At 52.8% G+C, this 17771-nt stretch overlaps 1 protein-coding gene across 1 annotated transcript in view; it reads right to left on the bottom strand.

Annotated features, from left to right (window-relative positions):
- Nucleotides 1–17771, bottom strand: part of LOC140403388 (tetraspanin-1-like) — a 33501-nt gene continuing 15730 nt past the window's right edge. The window contains exons 5-8 of the mRNA XM_072491320.1: nt 15895–16002; nt 13433–13585; nt 11892–11975; nt 1–1064 (exon numbers count right to left, since the gene is read on the bottom strand). Coding sequence (XP_072347421.1) covers nt 1008–1064; nt 11892–11975; nt 13433–13585; nt 15895–16002 — 402 coding nt within the window. The 3' untranslated portion in view covers nt 1–1007. The remainder of the gene's footprint in view (nt 1065–11891; nt 11976–13432; nt 13586–15894; nt 16003–17771) is intronic.

The raw sequence follows: 17771 nt of genomic DNA on the forward strand, positions 1-17771 counted from the left end.
TTTTAAAATAAAGATAATAGATGGTAATTTCATCACAGACATATGATGACAAAAAAATTAGGCAAAAGTCGATGTGGTTTGTGACATCATTGGAATCTCTTGATCATATTACAGCATTATAACCCCTGACCATCCATAATCAAACAGTATTAAGTTAATGCCCCGGCCTTAACAATCTTCCCTCTCTGTCTGAAATATTCATATTCAAGGTTTGACAGCAACAATCCAATACAACTTCTGCATAAACCTTAAATACATTCTGAATTAGAACAGATGAACTCACACAGGCAGACTGAGAGATATGTGGTTGGAAAAAACACTCAAAACTAAGTGCACCATCCATCTGTAGCACTTTGTACATCCTTACGCTCATTGGAAATATTACAGTTGTTCCAACTAAGTAATTATGAATTTTTGCATTTAGATTGGCTGCCGTCAGAGGTGACACCTAAGAATTATTTTTGTCTAGCTTACACGGCCCACGATTTAGAGGACAGCCTTCTGAATGAAAAGTGGGCTACCGCCTGAATAGTCACCGATATAGGTGATGACGAGTCCTAGCCAATGGTCATGACCAATAAGGAAATGTGGCAGGGCATGGCTACGTTTAAATGAAATAAATCTTCTCTATCGAGCAGTGTCGTTTCCAACAAGGCAATTGCAGAGCAAATTCTTCTAATCGTGCAGAATTGACACCACAAATGACTTCTCAATGACATCATGAATAACGTATAAGTGTCACAAAGACAAATATTTATATATAAAAAAAGTAAAAGAATGGGCAGTAGAGATTGAGTTACAATGAAAACAGGTTGCATTAAGCAACGAGTCGGACGCTGGTGTGGGTTAGCCTGATGCTGGAGGGGTTTCTGATAGTATTGGAATCCTTTGAGGAGATTTTCTTGTAACTGTTCCTGTTCACCCATTTTATTTCCTATCCTTTATTTACATACATATTTAGCAGATCAAATAGAGCCGAACAGAAATCTCAGATGTCTGAGTCCAAATTATGCAATCCGGAATAGGCTGATGAATAACGTCAGTGAAATGGCCATAGCTATCACCTTGATAAAGAAAATAAAGAGGAGGCAATGTTAAGAATCTCAGTGTAAATGGCAATCACTGTCATAAGAAACAAATCTACTTTAGAACGAAAATAAAAATGATGGACCAGCAGTTTACTTCCAGAATATATTAGCATGTGAAATGAGAACTATGGGTTATTCTGGTGGAAACAGCCTTGCTCACCAGCAATGTCTGATTTTTTTCGCCCCAGATTCCCAGCTGTTTTCCGTTTCAAACTCACCTGTCGATTGTCACCTGAACTGCTAAAGAAAAAGTATTTCATATTTAGGTCGCTTTATCCTGCTCTGTGTGCATTTTTCCTTTCAGATTTCCTTTAAATCCAGTAATCAGTGCAGACCCAGTGGGCCGAAGGGCCTCCTTCTGCACTGTAGGGATTCTAAAGCTCTGGGTGGGGCACAACAGGCCTCATTGCAAAATGTCATAAGGTATTTCACAGTTTCACGATTACCAGAGCATTCCATTATATCTATCCTGCCTTGAATACACATTTCAGAAAGTGTTACCACGGGCAGTGGAATGGTTGGAAAGGCAGTGTGCCCATGAGGGAAAATGGTAGGGGCTTCTTGTGTCTATTATGCACAGACACTATGGGTCAAATTTTCTCTATTTATTCTGCAGAGTGTGGCTGCAGGCGAGAAAAACCAGCAGCTTCCTCAGTAACAGAAAAATAAATTCAAGGGGCAGTTCCACGACATCAAAATGGCGGGGTGGGCTCTGATTGAGTCCACTCCGCCAGCACCGTAGGTTTTAATAGATCAGGGTGCTGTTTTTAAAGGGTGCCCCGATACAAAAAAAAATCCGAAATACAACTCCCCCCAGCCGAACACCACGCTCCCCCAGCAAATGCCCCAACTTCCCAAATTCTCCCCTCATAGAACTCTCCCCCCCCATCCCTACAGAACACCTACCCATGCAACACTTTATCCTCCCACCATCCCACACCAACAGAACCCCCCGCCCCCCATGAAACACAACTTCACCCCCTCCCATGTAATACTGTCTCCCCACAAAACACCACCCTCTACACAGGGAACACCTTGTGGTGGTATGTATTAGGGGTAATGCGGTACACCATGAATGCCGAGGAGCTATTGGAGGACAGATGCTGGGTCCCGATTGGATCTGCCGCCTACTGGGCTCCACCCAGATAGGCGGGGTATGGGAACCCGGTTTACTCCCCGCAGCTGCATTCTGTGACTGAGCTGCTGGGGAACGAGTCTGAACAAGTCTGCTCAATAAAGCCTCGATTGAAGTTCTCTACGTCTCGCCTCGTGTGTGATCGATGGTGCTACAATTTATTGAGCAGACTTAAAAAGAAATATGGAGCTCCGATCGCCCCGGAGTGCCTGCGAATCGGCCCCCAAGCAGCTAACGCAACATCGGCGTTTAAACACTGGCTGGCGTGCTTTGAGGGGTACCTCCGAACGGCCCCCGGCAGACCAACGGAAGACCAGAAGATGCAGGTCCTGCATTCCAGAGTGAGTCCCGAAATCTACGCACTCATCGAGGACGCGGAAGAATTCCCAGCGGCGATCAACTTGCTGAAACAGACCTACATTAGGCCCGTCAACCAGGTCTACGCACGCTACCAGCTCGCGACGAGACGACAAATCCCCGGGGAATCGCTGGATGAATTCTTCAATGCGCTGACAATCCTGGGAAGAAACTGCGACTGCCCAGCGGTAACGGCGAATGAACATACGCACCTCCTGATCAGAGACGCTTACGTAGCAGGTTTGGCATCGTCGCACATTCGCCAGAGACTTTTAGAGAAAGACTCTCTCGGACTCACAGAGGCACGGGCCCTTGCAGCCTCCCTCGACGTGGCCTCCCAAAACGCCCGCGCCTATGCCCCCGATCGCGCTGCAGCCCCTTGGGCTCAGTGGACCCCCGCCGCGACCGACCCCCCGGCACCCCCACCCCTCCGCAAGCGTGCGCGGCCAGAATCCCAGACCACCCCGGGGGGGGGGGGGGGGGGGGGGGGCCCTGCTGCTACTTTTGCCGAAACACCCCCGCCAGCGCTGCCCGGCCCGCTCGGCCACCTGTAAAAGCTGCGGCAAAAAGGGGCGCTACGCAGCGGTGTGACAGTCCCGTGGGGTCACCGCTATCTCCGGGGAAGAAACGGGACCACGGACTCAACCCCCCCAGCGACCCACGGGCGGCCAATGGGCGCCGCCATTTTCGATCCCGGACACCACGAGGGGGGGGACGGGTGCCGCCATCTTCCTACCCACGGGCCGCGTGCGATCCATGGGAGCGGCCATTTTGTCCACCCCCGGCCGCGTGCGACCCATGGGAGCGGCCATTTTGTCCACCCCCGGCAGCGTGCGATCCATGGACGCCGCCATCTTGGCTGACAGGCAAGGACCCCAGAGTGGACGGCTCCACACTGCCTGAAGACAACGATCTGATGCACCAACCACGTTTGGCATCGGTGACCCTCGACCAGTCGCGGCCCCGGACGCGCCAGACGACAACGACAAAGGTGCTGGTGAACGGGCACGCGACGCCGTGCTTGATCGACTCGGGGAGCACGGAGAGTTTTATTCATCCGGACACGGTAAGACGCTGTTCCCTTGTAATTCGGCCAAGCACCCAAAATATTTTCCTGGCGGCGGGGTCCCACTCCGTTGCAATCAAAGGGTTCTGCATCGCAAACCTAACGGTGCAGGGGAGAGAGTTCAAGAATTAGCGTCTGTATGTCCTCCCCCACCTCTGCGCTCCCACTCTCCTGGGGTTGGATTTCCAATGCAACCTCCAGAGCTTAACACTTAAATTCGGCGGCCCTATACCCCCACTGACTATCTGCGGCCTCGCGACACTCAAGGTCGAACCACCCTCCTTGTTTGCGAACCTCACCCCGGATTGCAAACCCGTCGCCACTAGGAGCAGACGGTACAGCACCCAGGACCGGACGTTTATCAGGTCCGAAGTCCAGCGGCTGCTGAAGGAAGGCATAATCCAGGCCAGCAATAGTCCCTGGAGAGCTCAGGTGGTAGTAGTGAAGACAGGGGAGAAGCAGAGGATGGTTGTAGACTACAGTCAGACCATCAACAGGTACACGCAGCTAGATGCGTACCCTCTTCCCCGCATATCCGAAATGGTCAATCGGATTGCACAGTACAAGATCTTCTCCACCACGGACCTTAAGTCCGCCTACCACCAGCTCCCCATTCGCCCCGGTGACCGCAAGTACACTGCCTTCGACGGGCGGCTATACCACTTCTTAAGGGTTCCATTCGGCGTCACGAACGGAGTCTCGGTCTTCCAACGGGAGATGGACCGAATGGTTGACCAGCACGGTTTACGGGCCACGTTCTCGTACCTCGACAACGTCACCACCTGCGGCCACGACCAGCAGGACCACGACGCAAACCTCCGCAAATTCCTCCAGACCGCTAACGCCCTCAACCTCACCTACAACAAGGAAAAATGCGGGTTTAGCACCGACCGTCTAGCCACCTTGGGCTTTGTAGTGCGTAATGGAGTGATAGGCCCCGATCCCGAACGCATGCGCCCCCTCATGGAGTTCCCTCTCCCCCACTGTGCCAAAGCCCTGAAACGCTGCCTGGGCTTCTTTTCTTATTACGCCCAGTGGGTTCCCCAGTACGTAGACAAGGCCCGCCCACTAATCCAGTCCACGACTTTTCCCCTGTCGACAGTGTGGTGATACACCACTGTACTTCCCTAGCATTGTACATAGTTATATAATAGTTGTGTGTAACGCGGCCCTGTAATCCCGTGTATTGTACTGTAGCTCTGTAGAGGTTCGGTCACCTGTATGTAACCTGACCTGGCCACGGAGAGCTCCGCCTTGGCCACTCCCCTGGGAGTTAGGTATAAGACCCAGCTTCTGAGACCTGACCCATTTTGTCTGGGGTCGTCTGTCTCGGGTAAGCTTCCTATGTAGTGTATTAAAGCCTTGGTTAAAGTCTCACATGTCTTTGTGGTTCTTGACGCTTAGTGCATCAATTTAATACACTACAGTTATAATGGAGGCTGCTCCGAAACCCGACAAGCTCTCGCTCGACCCCCACGCTTCACGCGCGGATCACCTTTTCAACTGCTGGCTCCGGTGTTTCGAGGCCTACCTGGAAGCATCCTCCGTCTTCGCCAAAACGGACGCTGACCGACTCAACCTCCTGTGCTCACGGCTCGACTACGGGCTTTTCGACCTCATCACGGGAACAACGACCTACGCCGATGCCATCGTGAAGCTCAAAAGCCGGTATGCACAAACTGTTAATTCTATTTATGCCCGCCACCGCCTCGCCTCCCGGCACCAGCAGCCGGGTGAACCCCTATCCGTGTTCGTTCGGGACCTCCGTGCCCTCGTGCTCACCTGCAACGCGCCAGGAGTCTCCGCTGAGCAGAACACTGAGGCCCTGGCGCTCGATGCCTTTGTAGCCGGCATCGCTTCCGTCCCAATTCGCCAACTCCTACTGGCACAAACTACCCTGACTCTGGACACGGCAGTCACTATGGCAGAGGCCCAACGGGCAGCCTATGACAATAATGCGTCCTACACGCCTGCCCAAACTTCCTATGCGCCTGCCCACGTTCCCTACGTGGCCGCTACCTCCCTGCCGCCCGCCCAGCAACAACCCCTGCAAGTCACGGCCCACCCAGCCATACCAGCAGTAAAAATAATGCCTGGGCCCCAGTGTTACTTTTGTGGCCAGGCAAAACACTCCAGGAAACGATGCCCTGCTAGAGATGCTACCTGTTCAGCCTGTGGCAAGAAAGGCCATTTTGCAAACGTCTGCCGCTCCACCGCTGCCTCGGGGTCCAACACTGCGGCCTGCTACTCCTGGGTGCCGCCATCCTCCGTTCCCGGCTCGCTATTCGACACATGCGACGCACGGGCGCCACCATCTTTGATTATCCCCGGCCCGGCTTCCTTCACTTCCGGTCCGCCGTACGTCACTTCCGGTCCACCGGCGATCGTCACTTCCGGTCCTGCGCACCCGACCGAAATGCTGCAAACAACTGAGATGCAGCCAACGACAGCAACCTGGCCTCCAACAGCAGCCTACGACGCCTGGGCGCCACCACCTTCTTCCGCAGGCCGCTCCCCGGATCCGGCACCCTTCTCCAACAGCTCCACCATCGCATCCATCGTCCTCGACCAGGACCGACCGCATCAGCTTGCCAGATCCACCATGGAGGTTCAGGTAAATTGTTTCACTGTTACCTGCCTCTTCGACAGCGGCAGCACGGAGAGCTTCCTCCACCCGGACACCGTGCGCCGCTGCTCCCTCAAGGTACTACGACGCGCAGGCATATTTCCATGGCCTCCTACTCCCAGTCGGCCGAGGTTGCGGGCTACTGCGTCGTCACCCTCTCAGTGAACGGCGCGGTGTTCCAGGATTTCAAATTCATGGTCCTCCCTCACCTCTGCGCCGCCGCGATCCTCGGCCTGGACTTCCAATGCCACCTGCGCAGCCTCACCTTGCATTTTAACGGCCCCCTCCACCCCCTCACAGTCTCCAACCCCCAGTTCTTCCCTGATCCCCCCCCGGGTCCCACCTGTAGTCTCTCCACGCTCAGGATCCCCCCCCCCCCTTCACTGTTTGCTAATCTCACCCCCGACTGCAAGCCCGAGGCTACTAAAAGTCGGCGTTACAGTTTCGGGGACCGCCAATTCATTCGAGCGGAGATTAAGCGCCTTCTCTCGGAAAAGATCATTGCTCACAGCACCAGCCCCTGGCGAGCCCAAGTGGTGGTAGTCAAGTCTAGCGAGAAACACCGCATGGTCATTGACTACAGTCAGACCATCAACCGGTACACACTGCTTGATGCGTATCCCCTCCCCCGCATATCTGACATGGTCAACCGGATTGCACAGTACCGGGTGTTCGCCACCATAGACTTGAAATCCGCCTACCACCAGCTCCCTATCCGCCCGGAGGACCGTAACTTCACGGCCTTCGAGGCGGACGGCCGCCTCTACCACTTTCTCAGGCTACCCTTTGGCGTCACCAATGGAGTCTCGGTCTTCCAACGGGAGATGGACCGAATGGTGGACCAGAACAGACTGCGGGCTACCTTCCCATATCTGGACAACGTCACCATCTGCGGCCACAACCAGCAGGACCATGACATCAACCTCACTAAATTCCTCCAAACTGCCAAACGCCTCAATCTCACGTACGAGGCAAAATGTGTTTTCGGCACCACCCGCCTCGCCATACTCGGCTACGTGGTGGAGAACGGTGTCCTCGGCCCCGATCCCGACCGTCTGCGCCCCCTTCTCGAACTCCCCATTCCCACTTGCCCCAAAGAACTGAGGCGATGCCTCGGGTTCTTTGTCTATTATGCCCAGTGGGTGCCCGAGTACGCTGACAAGGCCCGACCCCTCCTCCGTTCCCCCTCATTCCCCCTCCCGCCCGAGGCCTGCCAGGCCTTCCACCTCCTAAAAACCGCTATCGCCAAAGCCGCCATGCATGCGGTAGACGAGTCTGCACCATTCCAAGTCGAGAGCGATGCCTGCGACTTTGCCCTGGGTGCCACCCTCAACCAGGCGGGCAGGCCCATCGCCTTCTTTTCCCGCACACTCCAAGGCCCCGAGATCCGCCACTCCTCTGTTGAGAAGGAGGCACAGGCCATAGTGGAAGCCGTCCAGCACTGGAGGCACTACCTGGCCGGAAAATCATTTACCCTCGTTACTGACCAACGATCAGTTGCGTTCATGTTCGACAACAAACAACGAGGTAAAATCAAAAATGATAAGATATTATGGTGGAGGATCGAACTCGCCACCTACAATTATAGTATCTTATACCGGCCAGGTAAGCTCAATGATCCTCCTGATGCCCTGTCCCGTAGTACTTGTGCCAACGCACAGGATGACCGACTGCGGGCACTACATAATGACCTCTGTCACCCGGGCGTCAGGCGGTTCTACCACTACACCAAGGGCCACAACCTGCCCTTCTCAGTCGAGGAGGTCAAGGCCATGACTAGGGACTGCCAAGTCTGTGCGGAGTGCAAGCCGCAATTCTACAAGCCAGACAAGGCGCACCAAATCAAGGCTACCCGCCCCTTTGAACGTCTCAGCATTGACTTCAAAGGGCCCCTCCCCACCCACAACACGTACTTCCTCAATGTCATCGATGAGTACTCGCGGTTCCCCTTCGCCATTCCCTGCCCCGACACGACCTCCGCCACCGTCATCAAAGCGTTGCACGACCTCTTCATGCTGTTCGGTTACCCCAATTACATTCACAGTGACCGGGGCTCCTCCTTCATGAGTGAGGAGCTGCGTTGGTACCTGCTCGCCAGGGGCGTTGCCTCGAGCAGGCCGACCAGTTACAACCCCCGGGGGAACGGACAGGTGGAGAGGGAGAACGCGACAGTTTGGAAGACCGTGCTGCTAGCCCTCAAGTCCAAAGGCCTCCCAGTCTCCCGTTGGCAGGAGGCCCTCCCTGCCGCACTCCACTCCATGCGGTCCCTTTTGTGTACTGCAACGAATGCTACCCCTCATGAGCGGATTTTTCTCTTCTCCAGGAGATCGGCATCCGTGACATCGCTTCCGTCCTGGCTCCTGTCCCCGGGAGACGTCCTGCTCCGCAAGCACTTGCGGACCTCTAAGACGGGGCCCCTGGTGGAGAGTCCGTCTCTTCCACGCCAACCCATAGTACGCGTACATAGCGTACCCCGACGGGCGTGAGGAGACCGTCTCCATCAAGGGCCTGGCCCCCTCTGGGGCCCGTGCCGCCCCCGCCCCGCAACCTCCACCCCGCTCCCTCTCTGCTCCCGTTGATCCCTCGGCCTGTTACTACTCCGTGCCAGCCGCTGTCATCCCGCAGTTTCACCTCGAGCCAGCCGAAGCGGTGGGGGACGTCATGCTCCTCGCGACCCAGCACCACCGACCGCACGGATACCGCCGGACACTACCTCAGCGCCGCAGCTCCGACGTTCAAAGAGATCAACCAAACCCATCGTTCGTCTCGACCTCTGATGACACGGAACCTCCTGATGGACTCTGTTCGTTACTCCCTGTTGTTCACTGTGTTTGCTACTCCATATTTTCATCCCGGACTTCCTTCTAAACAAGGGGTGAATGTGGTGATACACCACTGTACTTCCCTAGCATTGTACATAGTTATATAATAGTTGTGTGTAACGTGGCCCTGTAATCCCATGTATTGTACTGTGTATTGCACTGTAGCTCTGTAGAGGTTCGGTCACCTGTATGTAACCTGACCTGGCCACGGAGAGCTCCTCCTTGGCCACACCCCCGGGAGTTAGGTATAAGACCCAGCTTCTGAGACCTGATCCATTTTGTCTGGGGTCGTCTGTGTCGGGTAAGCTTCCTAAATAGTGTATTAAAGCCTTGGTTAAAGTCTCACATGTCTTTGTGGTTCTTGACGCTTAGTGCATCAGACAGAGGCCCGCCAGGCCTTCAGCCGCATTAAAGCGGATATCGCAAAGGCCACGATGCGCGCCATCAACGAGTCCCTCCCCTTCCAAGTCGAGAGCGACGCATCCGCGTAGCTCTGGCGGCCACTCTCAACAAAGCGGGCAGACCCGTGGCCTTTTTCTCCCGGACCCTCCACGCTTCAGAAATTCGCCACTCCTCAGTAGAAAAGGAGGCCCAAGCCATAGTGGAAGCTGTGCGACATTGGAGGCATTACCTGGCCGGTAGGAGATTCACTCTCCCCACTGACCAACGGTCGGTAGCCTTCATGTTCGATAATGCACAGCGGGGCAAGATATAGAACGACAAGATCCTGCGGTGGAGGATCAAACTCTCCACCTACAACTATGAGATCTTGTACCGTCCCAGAAAGCTGAACGAGCCGTCCGATGCCCTATCTCGCGGCACATGTGTCAACGCACAAGTGGACCGCCTCCAAGCCCTCCACGAGGACCTCTGCCACCCGGGGGTCACTCGCTTCTACCATTTTATAAAGGCCCGCAACCTCCCGTACTCCGTCGAGGAGGTCCGAACAGTCACCAGGAACTGCCAAATCTGCGCAGAATGCAAACCGCATTTTTTCAGGCCAGATAGAGCGCACCTGATAAAGGCTTCCCGTCCCTTTGAACGCCTCAGTCTGGATTTCAAAGGCCCCCTCCCCTCCACCGATCGCAACACGTACTTTCTTAACGTCATTGACGAATACTCCCGTTTCCCCTTCGCCAACCCCTGCCCCGACATGACCGCGGCCATGATCATTAAAGCCCTCTGCACCATCTTTACCCTGTTCGGTTTCCCCGCCTACATCCACAGCGATAGGGGGTCCTCCTTCATGAGTGACGAGCTGCGTCAATTCCTGCTCAGCAAGGGCATAGCCTCGAGCAAGACGACCAGCTACAACCCCCAGGGGAACGGGCAGGTACTGAGGGAGAACGGAACGGTCTGGAAGACCGTCCTACTGGCCCTACGGTCTAGGAGTCTCCCAACTTCCCGTTGGCAGGAAGTCCTCCCGGATGCCCTTCATTCTATCCGGTCCCTGCTGTGCACCACCACGAACCAAACGCCTCACGAGCGCCTCCTTGTCTTCCCTAGGAAGTCCGCTTCTGGAACGTCACTTCCGACCTGGCTGGCAGCCCCGGGACCCATCCTGCTCCGGAAACATGTGCGGGTGCACAAATCAGACCCACTGGTGGAAAAGGTACATCTACTCCACGCCAACACGCAGTACGCCTACGTGGCGTTCCCAGACGGCCGACAGGTCTCTCTGTGGGACCTGGCGCCCGTCGGAGCTCCCCACACCCCCCCAACACCAATCACCTCCCCCTCACTCCCGCCGGTGCACCCCACAGCCACCCCCTTCCCGGGGAGATCGGTTCTCCTCCCAGGCCCGCCCAGGAGTAAGGAAACAGAGAGGGACAGCGCGATGCTCCCAGAGTCGACCGGACCCGAGCCAGCACCACCACCACCCGGGCTGAGACGATCGGAGAGGGCGACCAGAGCACCAGCTCGACTCATTGAGTCGACTTAAGATGTATATAGTTCAGTGGCCCAGTAAAGCGGCATTGTTGTAAATAGTTAACGCTGCTAATCGGGTAAAATGTGACTAATCCAGTGGCCCAGTAAAAGCGGCATGATTGTATATAGTTCAATGGTTAAGGCACCGACCCTGTAAACCCCTACCACCATGCCACCCACCACCCCGCCAGGTTCCTTTTTAACAAGGGGAGAATGTGGTGGTATGTATTAAGGGTAATACGGTACACCATGAATGCCGAGGAGCTATTGGAGGACAGATGCTGGGTCCCGATTGGATCTGCCGCCTACTGGGCTCCATCCAAATAGGCGGGGTATAAGAACCCGGTTTACTCCCCGCAGCTGCAGTCTGTGACTGAGCAGCTGGGGAACGAGTCTGAACAAGTCTGTTCAATAAAGCCTCGATTGAAGTTCTCTACGTCTCGCCTCGTTTGTGATCGATGGTGCTACACACCTCCCACTCCGTGGCACTGCCCCCCCTAATGATTCTGGATACTATGGAAGTGCATCATGCAGCCTTTGCTTCGATATTGCCCTTTACCTCCTTTTCAGCCTGACACTAAATTATTGTTTGTGGGATGGTAGAATTGGCACTGGTTGCTTGTGACATGTCCCTCCAAACCTCATACTCAAGAACCTTTTTGTTCAGTGGGAATCATGGGGCCTAAGGCACTGCGGAGTACCCTGATGGTGCTCTTTTCTGGCAATACTTTTGAATGTTGTATTGCAACTCTCAGCCCCCCTCCCCTTCAGAGGAATCCAATCAGGTGCTGATGGGAGTACACAGGCAGTCCCACCCAGCCGTTTTACTGACAATCGGAGAAAAATCCAACCTATTATTAGATCTTACCTCTATTACAGCAATCCCTACAGCGACGCCACCAACAACAATGCTGTTCCTTTTGATCATTGAGGTCACAGCAGTAAAGCAGCCCTTAAAAGAAAAGAATAAAATTGGTATCCTTGCTTTTTTTGAATGTGGAACCCCTGGGCAGGATTCTCCGAAATTGGGGCTATGACCCCACGCCCGCCAGAAAATGGGCGCGAATCACTCTAGACTTTCTTCTAAAAGTCCGGAGCGATTCTCTGGAATTCAGGGGGCTGGCAGGGCCCCAGCGTGCTACCCGTAGCTCCTGCTGCGGATACAGGGGGCGGGATTCTCCACTCCCGCGCCGAAGTGGCCGCGCCGTTATGAACGCCGTTGAGGTTCCCGACGGCGCGAAACGGCCCCGATCCCGACCGATTCAGGCCCTGACAATAGGCCAGGATCGGGGCCGCGTCATCTACACGCGCCAGGCCTTGTCGCCCGCGTAAAGGCGGCGCCGCATAGATGACGCAGCCGGCGCCGCATAACGGGCGTCACCCGTGCATGCGTGGTTGCCGTCCTCTCCGAGTCCGCCCCGCAAGAAGATGTCTGACGGATCTTGCAGGGCTGCGGAAGAAAGGAGGTCGTCCTTCAGAGAGGATGACCCGACGATCGGTGGGCACCGAACGCGAGCCACCCCACATTTAAGGTACCCCCCGGTGCAGGATCCCCCCTCGACCCCCGCAGGCCGCCCCCCCAGCGTTCACGCACCGTTCACGACGGCAGCGACCAGGTGTGGGCGCCGCCGGGGGAACCCGCCGTTTTGGCCTGGCAGCTCGGCCCATCCGGGCCTGAGAATAGCAGGGGTGCGGGAGAATCGCCATTCTGGGTGTCTCCGGCAATTCTCCGGCCTGCGGAACTCGACCGGGCCGTTCCCGTCGCTTGGGAGAATCGCGGGAGGGCGTCGGACCGGCGCCCCGGGAAATTTTGGCGGCCCAGGCGATTCTCCCAACCAGCGCGGGAGTGGAGAATCGCGTCCAGGGCCCCGCATTTACGGCCGCAGGTCCACGCATGCGCGCGGCGGCCGGCTGTGGATCCGCGCATGCGCGCAGTGGCCGTATTCGCGCCGGGCCCCTGTAGGAACATAGGCCCTCCCCAGAATGAGCGCGGCCACCGATTGGTAGCCACGATCACGGGCCTGGCCACCGTGGAGTCCCCCCCCCCCCAGAGTCAGATCCCCCTCCACCCCCACCAGGACGGCCCCCGCAGCCAAAGCACCGAGGTCCCGCTGGGTGGGACCATACGCGAATAATGGCGGTGGGACTCGCCGGGCACTCGGCCCATCGAGCGTGGAGTATCGCCGTGGGGGCCGCTTTCAAAGGCCCCCGACCGGCGCTGCCTCAATCTCATGCAAGTGACTGGCGGTGATTCTCCCGTGTACGGAGAATCATGTCCTGGCGTGGGAGCCTATTTTGGCTAATTCTCCGCCCCCGCGCCTAGTGCGATTTCGGCGCGGAGGGCCGGAGAATCCCATCCCCTCTTCCTGGACATTTAAATCCATCAGTAATTCATCGAAAATCCCCTACCTTTGTATAGATAACTGTCTCCGAAATGTCAACACCATCACAGTCAGTAGAAGTAGGGTCCAGGCAACAGCTCTTAGGATAAAGCCGTCTTTTTCGTTTCGCATAGAATGAATCTATAAAATCTGTGTAATTATTTACCCCACAGCAACGAAACTGAAATGGCAAAAAAAAAGCTCTTTCAGAAAACTCTTCAAACACGTTATAAATATACCATCTAATCCAATCAAAACAAGAGGACGAATGCATATTTGACAAATACCATTGTGCATATTGACTCTTCTGGACCTTTTGTTGCAACTGATGTTGTGACTTAGTGCTCCATTTATTTCTACGGTGTCCCTATGTAGGGCAACTTCTTCCTTAGTGGTTAGCACTATGGCTTCACAGGGCCAGGGTTCCAGGTTTGATTCCCGGCTTGGGTCACTGCCTGTGCGGAGTCTGCACGCTCTCCCCGTGCCTGCGTGGGTTTCCTCCGGGTGCTCCGGTTTCCTCCCACAAGTCCCAAAAGACGTGCTTGTTAGGTAATTTGGACATTCTGAATTCTCTCTCCGTGTACCCGAACAGGCATCGGAAAGTGGCGACTAAGGGCTTTTCACAGTAACTTCATTGCAGTGTTAATGTAAGCCTACTTGTGGCAATAAAGATTATTATCATTAATTAGACTAGGGGCTTGTTCAAGGCCATTTTTCTCCTAACCCTTCTTTAAATTTAAATAACATAGTGTTAAAACCAACAGAAAATACTCAGTAGGTCTGGTGCCATCTGTGTTTCAGGTCAGTGACCTATAATTGGAACCACCTTTTTTTGCTTCATTCACGGGATCTGGGCGTCGCTGGCTAGGCCAGCATTTATTGCCCATCCCTAATCGCCCTTGAGAAGGTGGTGGTGAGCTGCTTTCTTCAACCGCTGCACCCCACAGCGTTGTCTAGGAAGGGGGTTCCAGAAGTTTGACCCAGCAATGGTGAAGGAACGGCGATATGTTTCCAAGCCAAGATGGTAAGTGACTTGGAGAGGAACCTCCAGGTGGTGGGGTTCCTAGGTATCTGCTGCCCTTGTCCTTCAAAATGGTAATGGTCGTGGGTTTGAAAGGTGCTGTCGAAGGAGCCTTGCAGTGCATCTTGTAGATGTGTGTCGGTGATGGAGGGAGGGAATGTTTGTGTCTGGGATGCCGAGCCAGGGAGGGAATGTTTGTGGCTGGGATATCAAAACCTCTGAAAAATACTATCGCCTATAATAATGAAATCCTTCTGTCATACATCGACCATCCCATTGACCTCTCAGGATGTTGTTTTCCAAGCTAGTTGTTTTTTTATACAAAAGCAAAATACTATTGACACTAGTAACACTCAGCAGGTCAGGCAACATGGGTGGAGGGAGGAACAGAATTTCTATCGACTGTGACAATTACAGGGGAGTAAAAAAAAAAACTTTTGAGAGAAGCTTCCAATTTAGTGACAAATCATTTTGTGCCTTAAAACTGTTCAAATCAATTTAAGTTACTATAAGTAGATTGAAAGAGAACACCATTATTTCTTCTGGCCTGGATTTGAAATAAAGTGTGCTTTTGCGTTTTCGAGCTAGATTTGTGTGTCCGGGGTCACACATTCAAGTGTGGGCCTCATGTTTCCTATACACAAAATGCCCCAAATTTGCGTTAAGTGTAGTGAATCCTCGCAGGCCAGTGCCATGTACCATCACGTGATCTTGTAGACTTTGGTAAATGAAGAATAAACATTTTTAAATCATGGCTCAAACATTGACCATTCAGCAGGTTTGAAAAGGACAGCATTCAGTGCAAGAATGATATTTGCAATTATAGAATTTAATACCCTTCTTGAAATGCCAAAACAACAAAGATGCTTCTCCTGCACCAACTCCCAACATAAAACCAACCGGTGAAAATATAGTTTCTAATTTTGCTTGGCTTCTTGCTACCCAGGAGCCTCTGATCCGCCTCACAATCCTGATGGTAGCAGGCTGTCAAATATCAACCCATGAGCGTCAAGTTCGAGTTCCAGGGCTGTCCGTCAAACAGACCGAAATGAATTATAACCCTGAGAATCAGAAATCTAACTCAAGCCTCCAACTCAAACATAGCTGCCAATCAAATGTATTATTTAGAAAAAGTTCAGAGGATGCCAAATACATTAAGAAGTTTGCTGGCCATCAGAATTCCACACAGGCTTGTTCACAGCTCAAAGTGGATCAGCTAACAAAACAAACTAGCGTTTGAACTCAAAGTCTTCACAGTCTGCAAATCCCAGCTGCTCATGGGATAAAATTGCTGATCCATTCGGGAGCCGCAATGATCTATCCAAGCCACCCTTATTTTTTTCAACTAGCCTTCCCTTCAGTTATGTAGAGTTTAGTGAACTCCTGGCCTCTGGATTGGCAAACTGAGGTAGTTATTTGATTTTCTATAATGTCATCAGCACAGAATAATGCAAATGCGTGGAACTTACAGTTGACATAACAGAATCCCAACCATAAGTTGCAAAATTCTTGTCACCAAATCCAGTGTAGTTATTCTTTAACAACTGAAGCGCCTCTTCGTGAAATATAGTTGCAACCTAAGGAGATAAGAAGTACTACCATTCAGTGACTGTGCATCTTTTGGTGTGTTGCCCACCCCCCCCCCCCCCCCCCCCCTCCATCCCTCGCCACCCCTCTCACCCCAACCTCCCATCTTGTGATTCACTTTCGGTCTTTGGGCATAGCTGACAAGACTGGCATTTATTGCCCATCCGTAGATGCCCTGGCAGAATTGAGTGGATGCTAGGCCACTTCAGAGGGCAGTTAATAGTCAACCTCATTGATGCGGGAGTCAGGTCAGATATAGGCCAGACATGAAGAGGTGGCAGATTTCCAACCCCAAATGGACATTAGTAAACCTGTTGCGTTTTTAATGCCATTTTTAAATTAATTCCCATTTTTTTTTGTTTTATATTTCCATAATGCTTTTAAACTAAATTCAAATTCTCAAGTTGTGACGGTCGGATTGGACCATATCATTAATCCAGGTGCCTGGATGACTTGACTAATAAAGTAATCGCTGTACTACTGAACGTGTAACCCCTTTCCCACTGAATTTCACGTAGTTGCCAACAAGGTAGAAATATACTCCAGACTTTTAACACAGTTTAAGTAATACAGAGTAATTGTTGTGATATGCAGGGGACACAGTGTGAAAAGCAGAAATAAAAATAACCATAGTTTGTGTTTTACAACTACATGAACTTGTTCATGAACAGTAACTTACATTTCTATAGCATCCCTCTCAGGTACAGGAAGACACCTCATAAACAGAGCAAAACAACAAACAATGAATAGGTGAATAAAAGGAAAAAGTGGAGAGGGATAGTTTCATCATAACTTGTGGACACTGGTGACAAGATAACAGGATGGAAGAGTTGAATCTTTAAGCATTAAGAATGAAGGTTTCGGTAGAGACTGACAAAGAGAGAGATGCAAACAGATCATGTAATGGCTGCAGAAGAAAGCACAGTAGGCGCATTGAGTTTTTGTTGAACAGTAAGTCAAGGTTCTGCATCTCCTGATTCAGCAAAGAAAATAGCAGGTGGGGAAACGGAGATGTTACTCTGAGCCACAAATAATGGTTTCAGCAACATTAAGGTGGAAGAAGTATTAGCTCCTCGAAGCAGTGATGACAGGATGCCGGAGAGCCTATAAACAGCTTTTAGGTGGGTAGAGTTGGCAGGAAGGTAAAGTTGTGTGTCAGTGGAATACAAATGGGAGTTGCCCCAGAGCTCCTGAATAATATTGCCACGGTGTAGTTGAGGAGATCGGGAACGTAGCCCTCAGTTGTACCGAGGTTCCATGTGGGGCAGAAGAGAAACAAAGATAATTGAAGACAATACAATATCTGTGTTATGCAGAAGCAGAAAAAAACATTGCAGAGGAAGAATGTTGGAAGAGGATGGAATGGTTAGTGGCGTTGAAGGTTGAGACCGGGGTAGTTGAAACAAAGCTTTAGTGACTTTTCCCATTGCAATAGCTTGGGATGAAATGAAAACCTGGTTGAATAGAACAAATTTAAGATCATGGGCGAAATTCTCCTACCCGCCCCGCCACATTTCTGCGTCGACCGGCCGGCGGGAGTCTCCGTAACACCGGCCGGTCAATGGGGTTTCCCATTGTGGGGCAGCCCCACGCCGTCGGGAAACCCCCCGGTGCCGGCAGAACAGAGACTCCCGCCGGCGGAGAATGACGCCCCACATCTGCAAGGCAAGAATGTGTTCCATGACTTGAGAGAAAGTGAAGGCCGAGGATAACGAGTGGAGGGTAAATATTGCGAGTTGGGTGGAAGGGAAAATGCAAA

The sequence above is a fragment of the Scyliorhinus torazame genome, chromosome 27 (genome assembly GCF_047496885.1).
Source record: "Scyliorhinus torazame isolate Kashiwa2021f chromosome 27, sScyTor2.1, whole genome shotgun sequence".
In the NCBI taxonomy this organism is placed as follows: domain Eukaryota; kingdom Metazoa; phylum Chordata; class Chondrichthyes; order Carcharhiniformes; family Scyliorhinidae; genus Scyliorhinus; species Scyliorhinus torazame.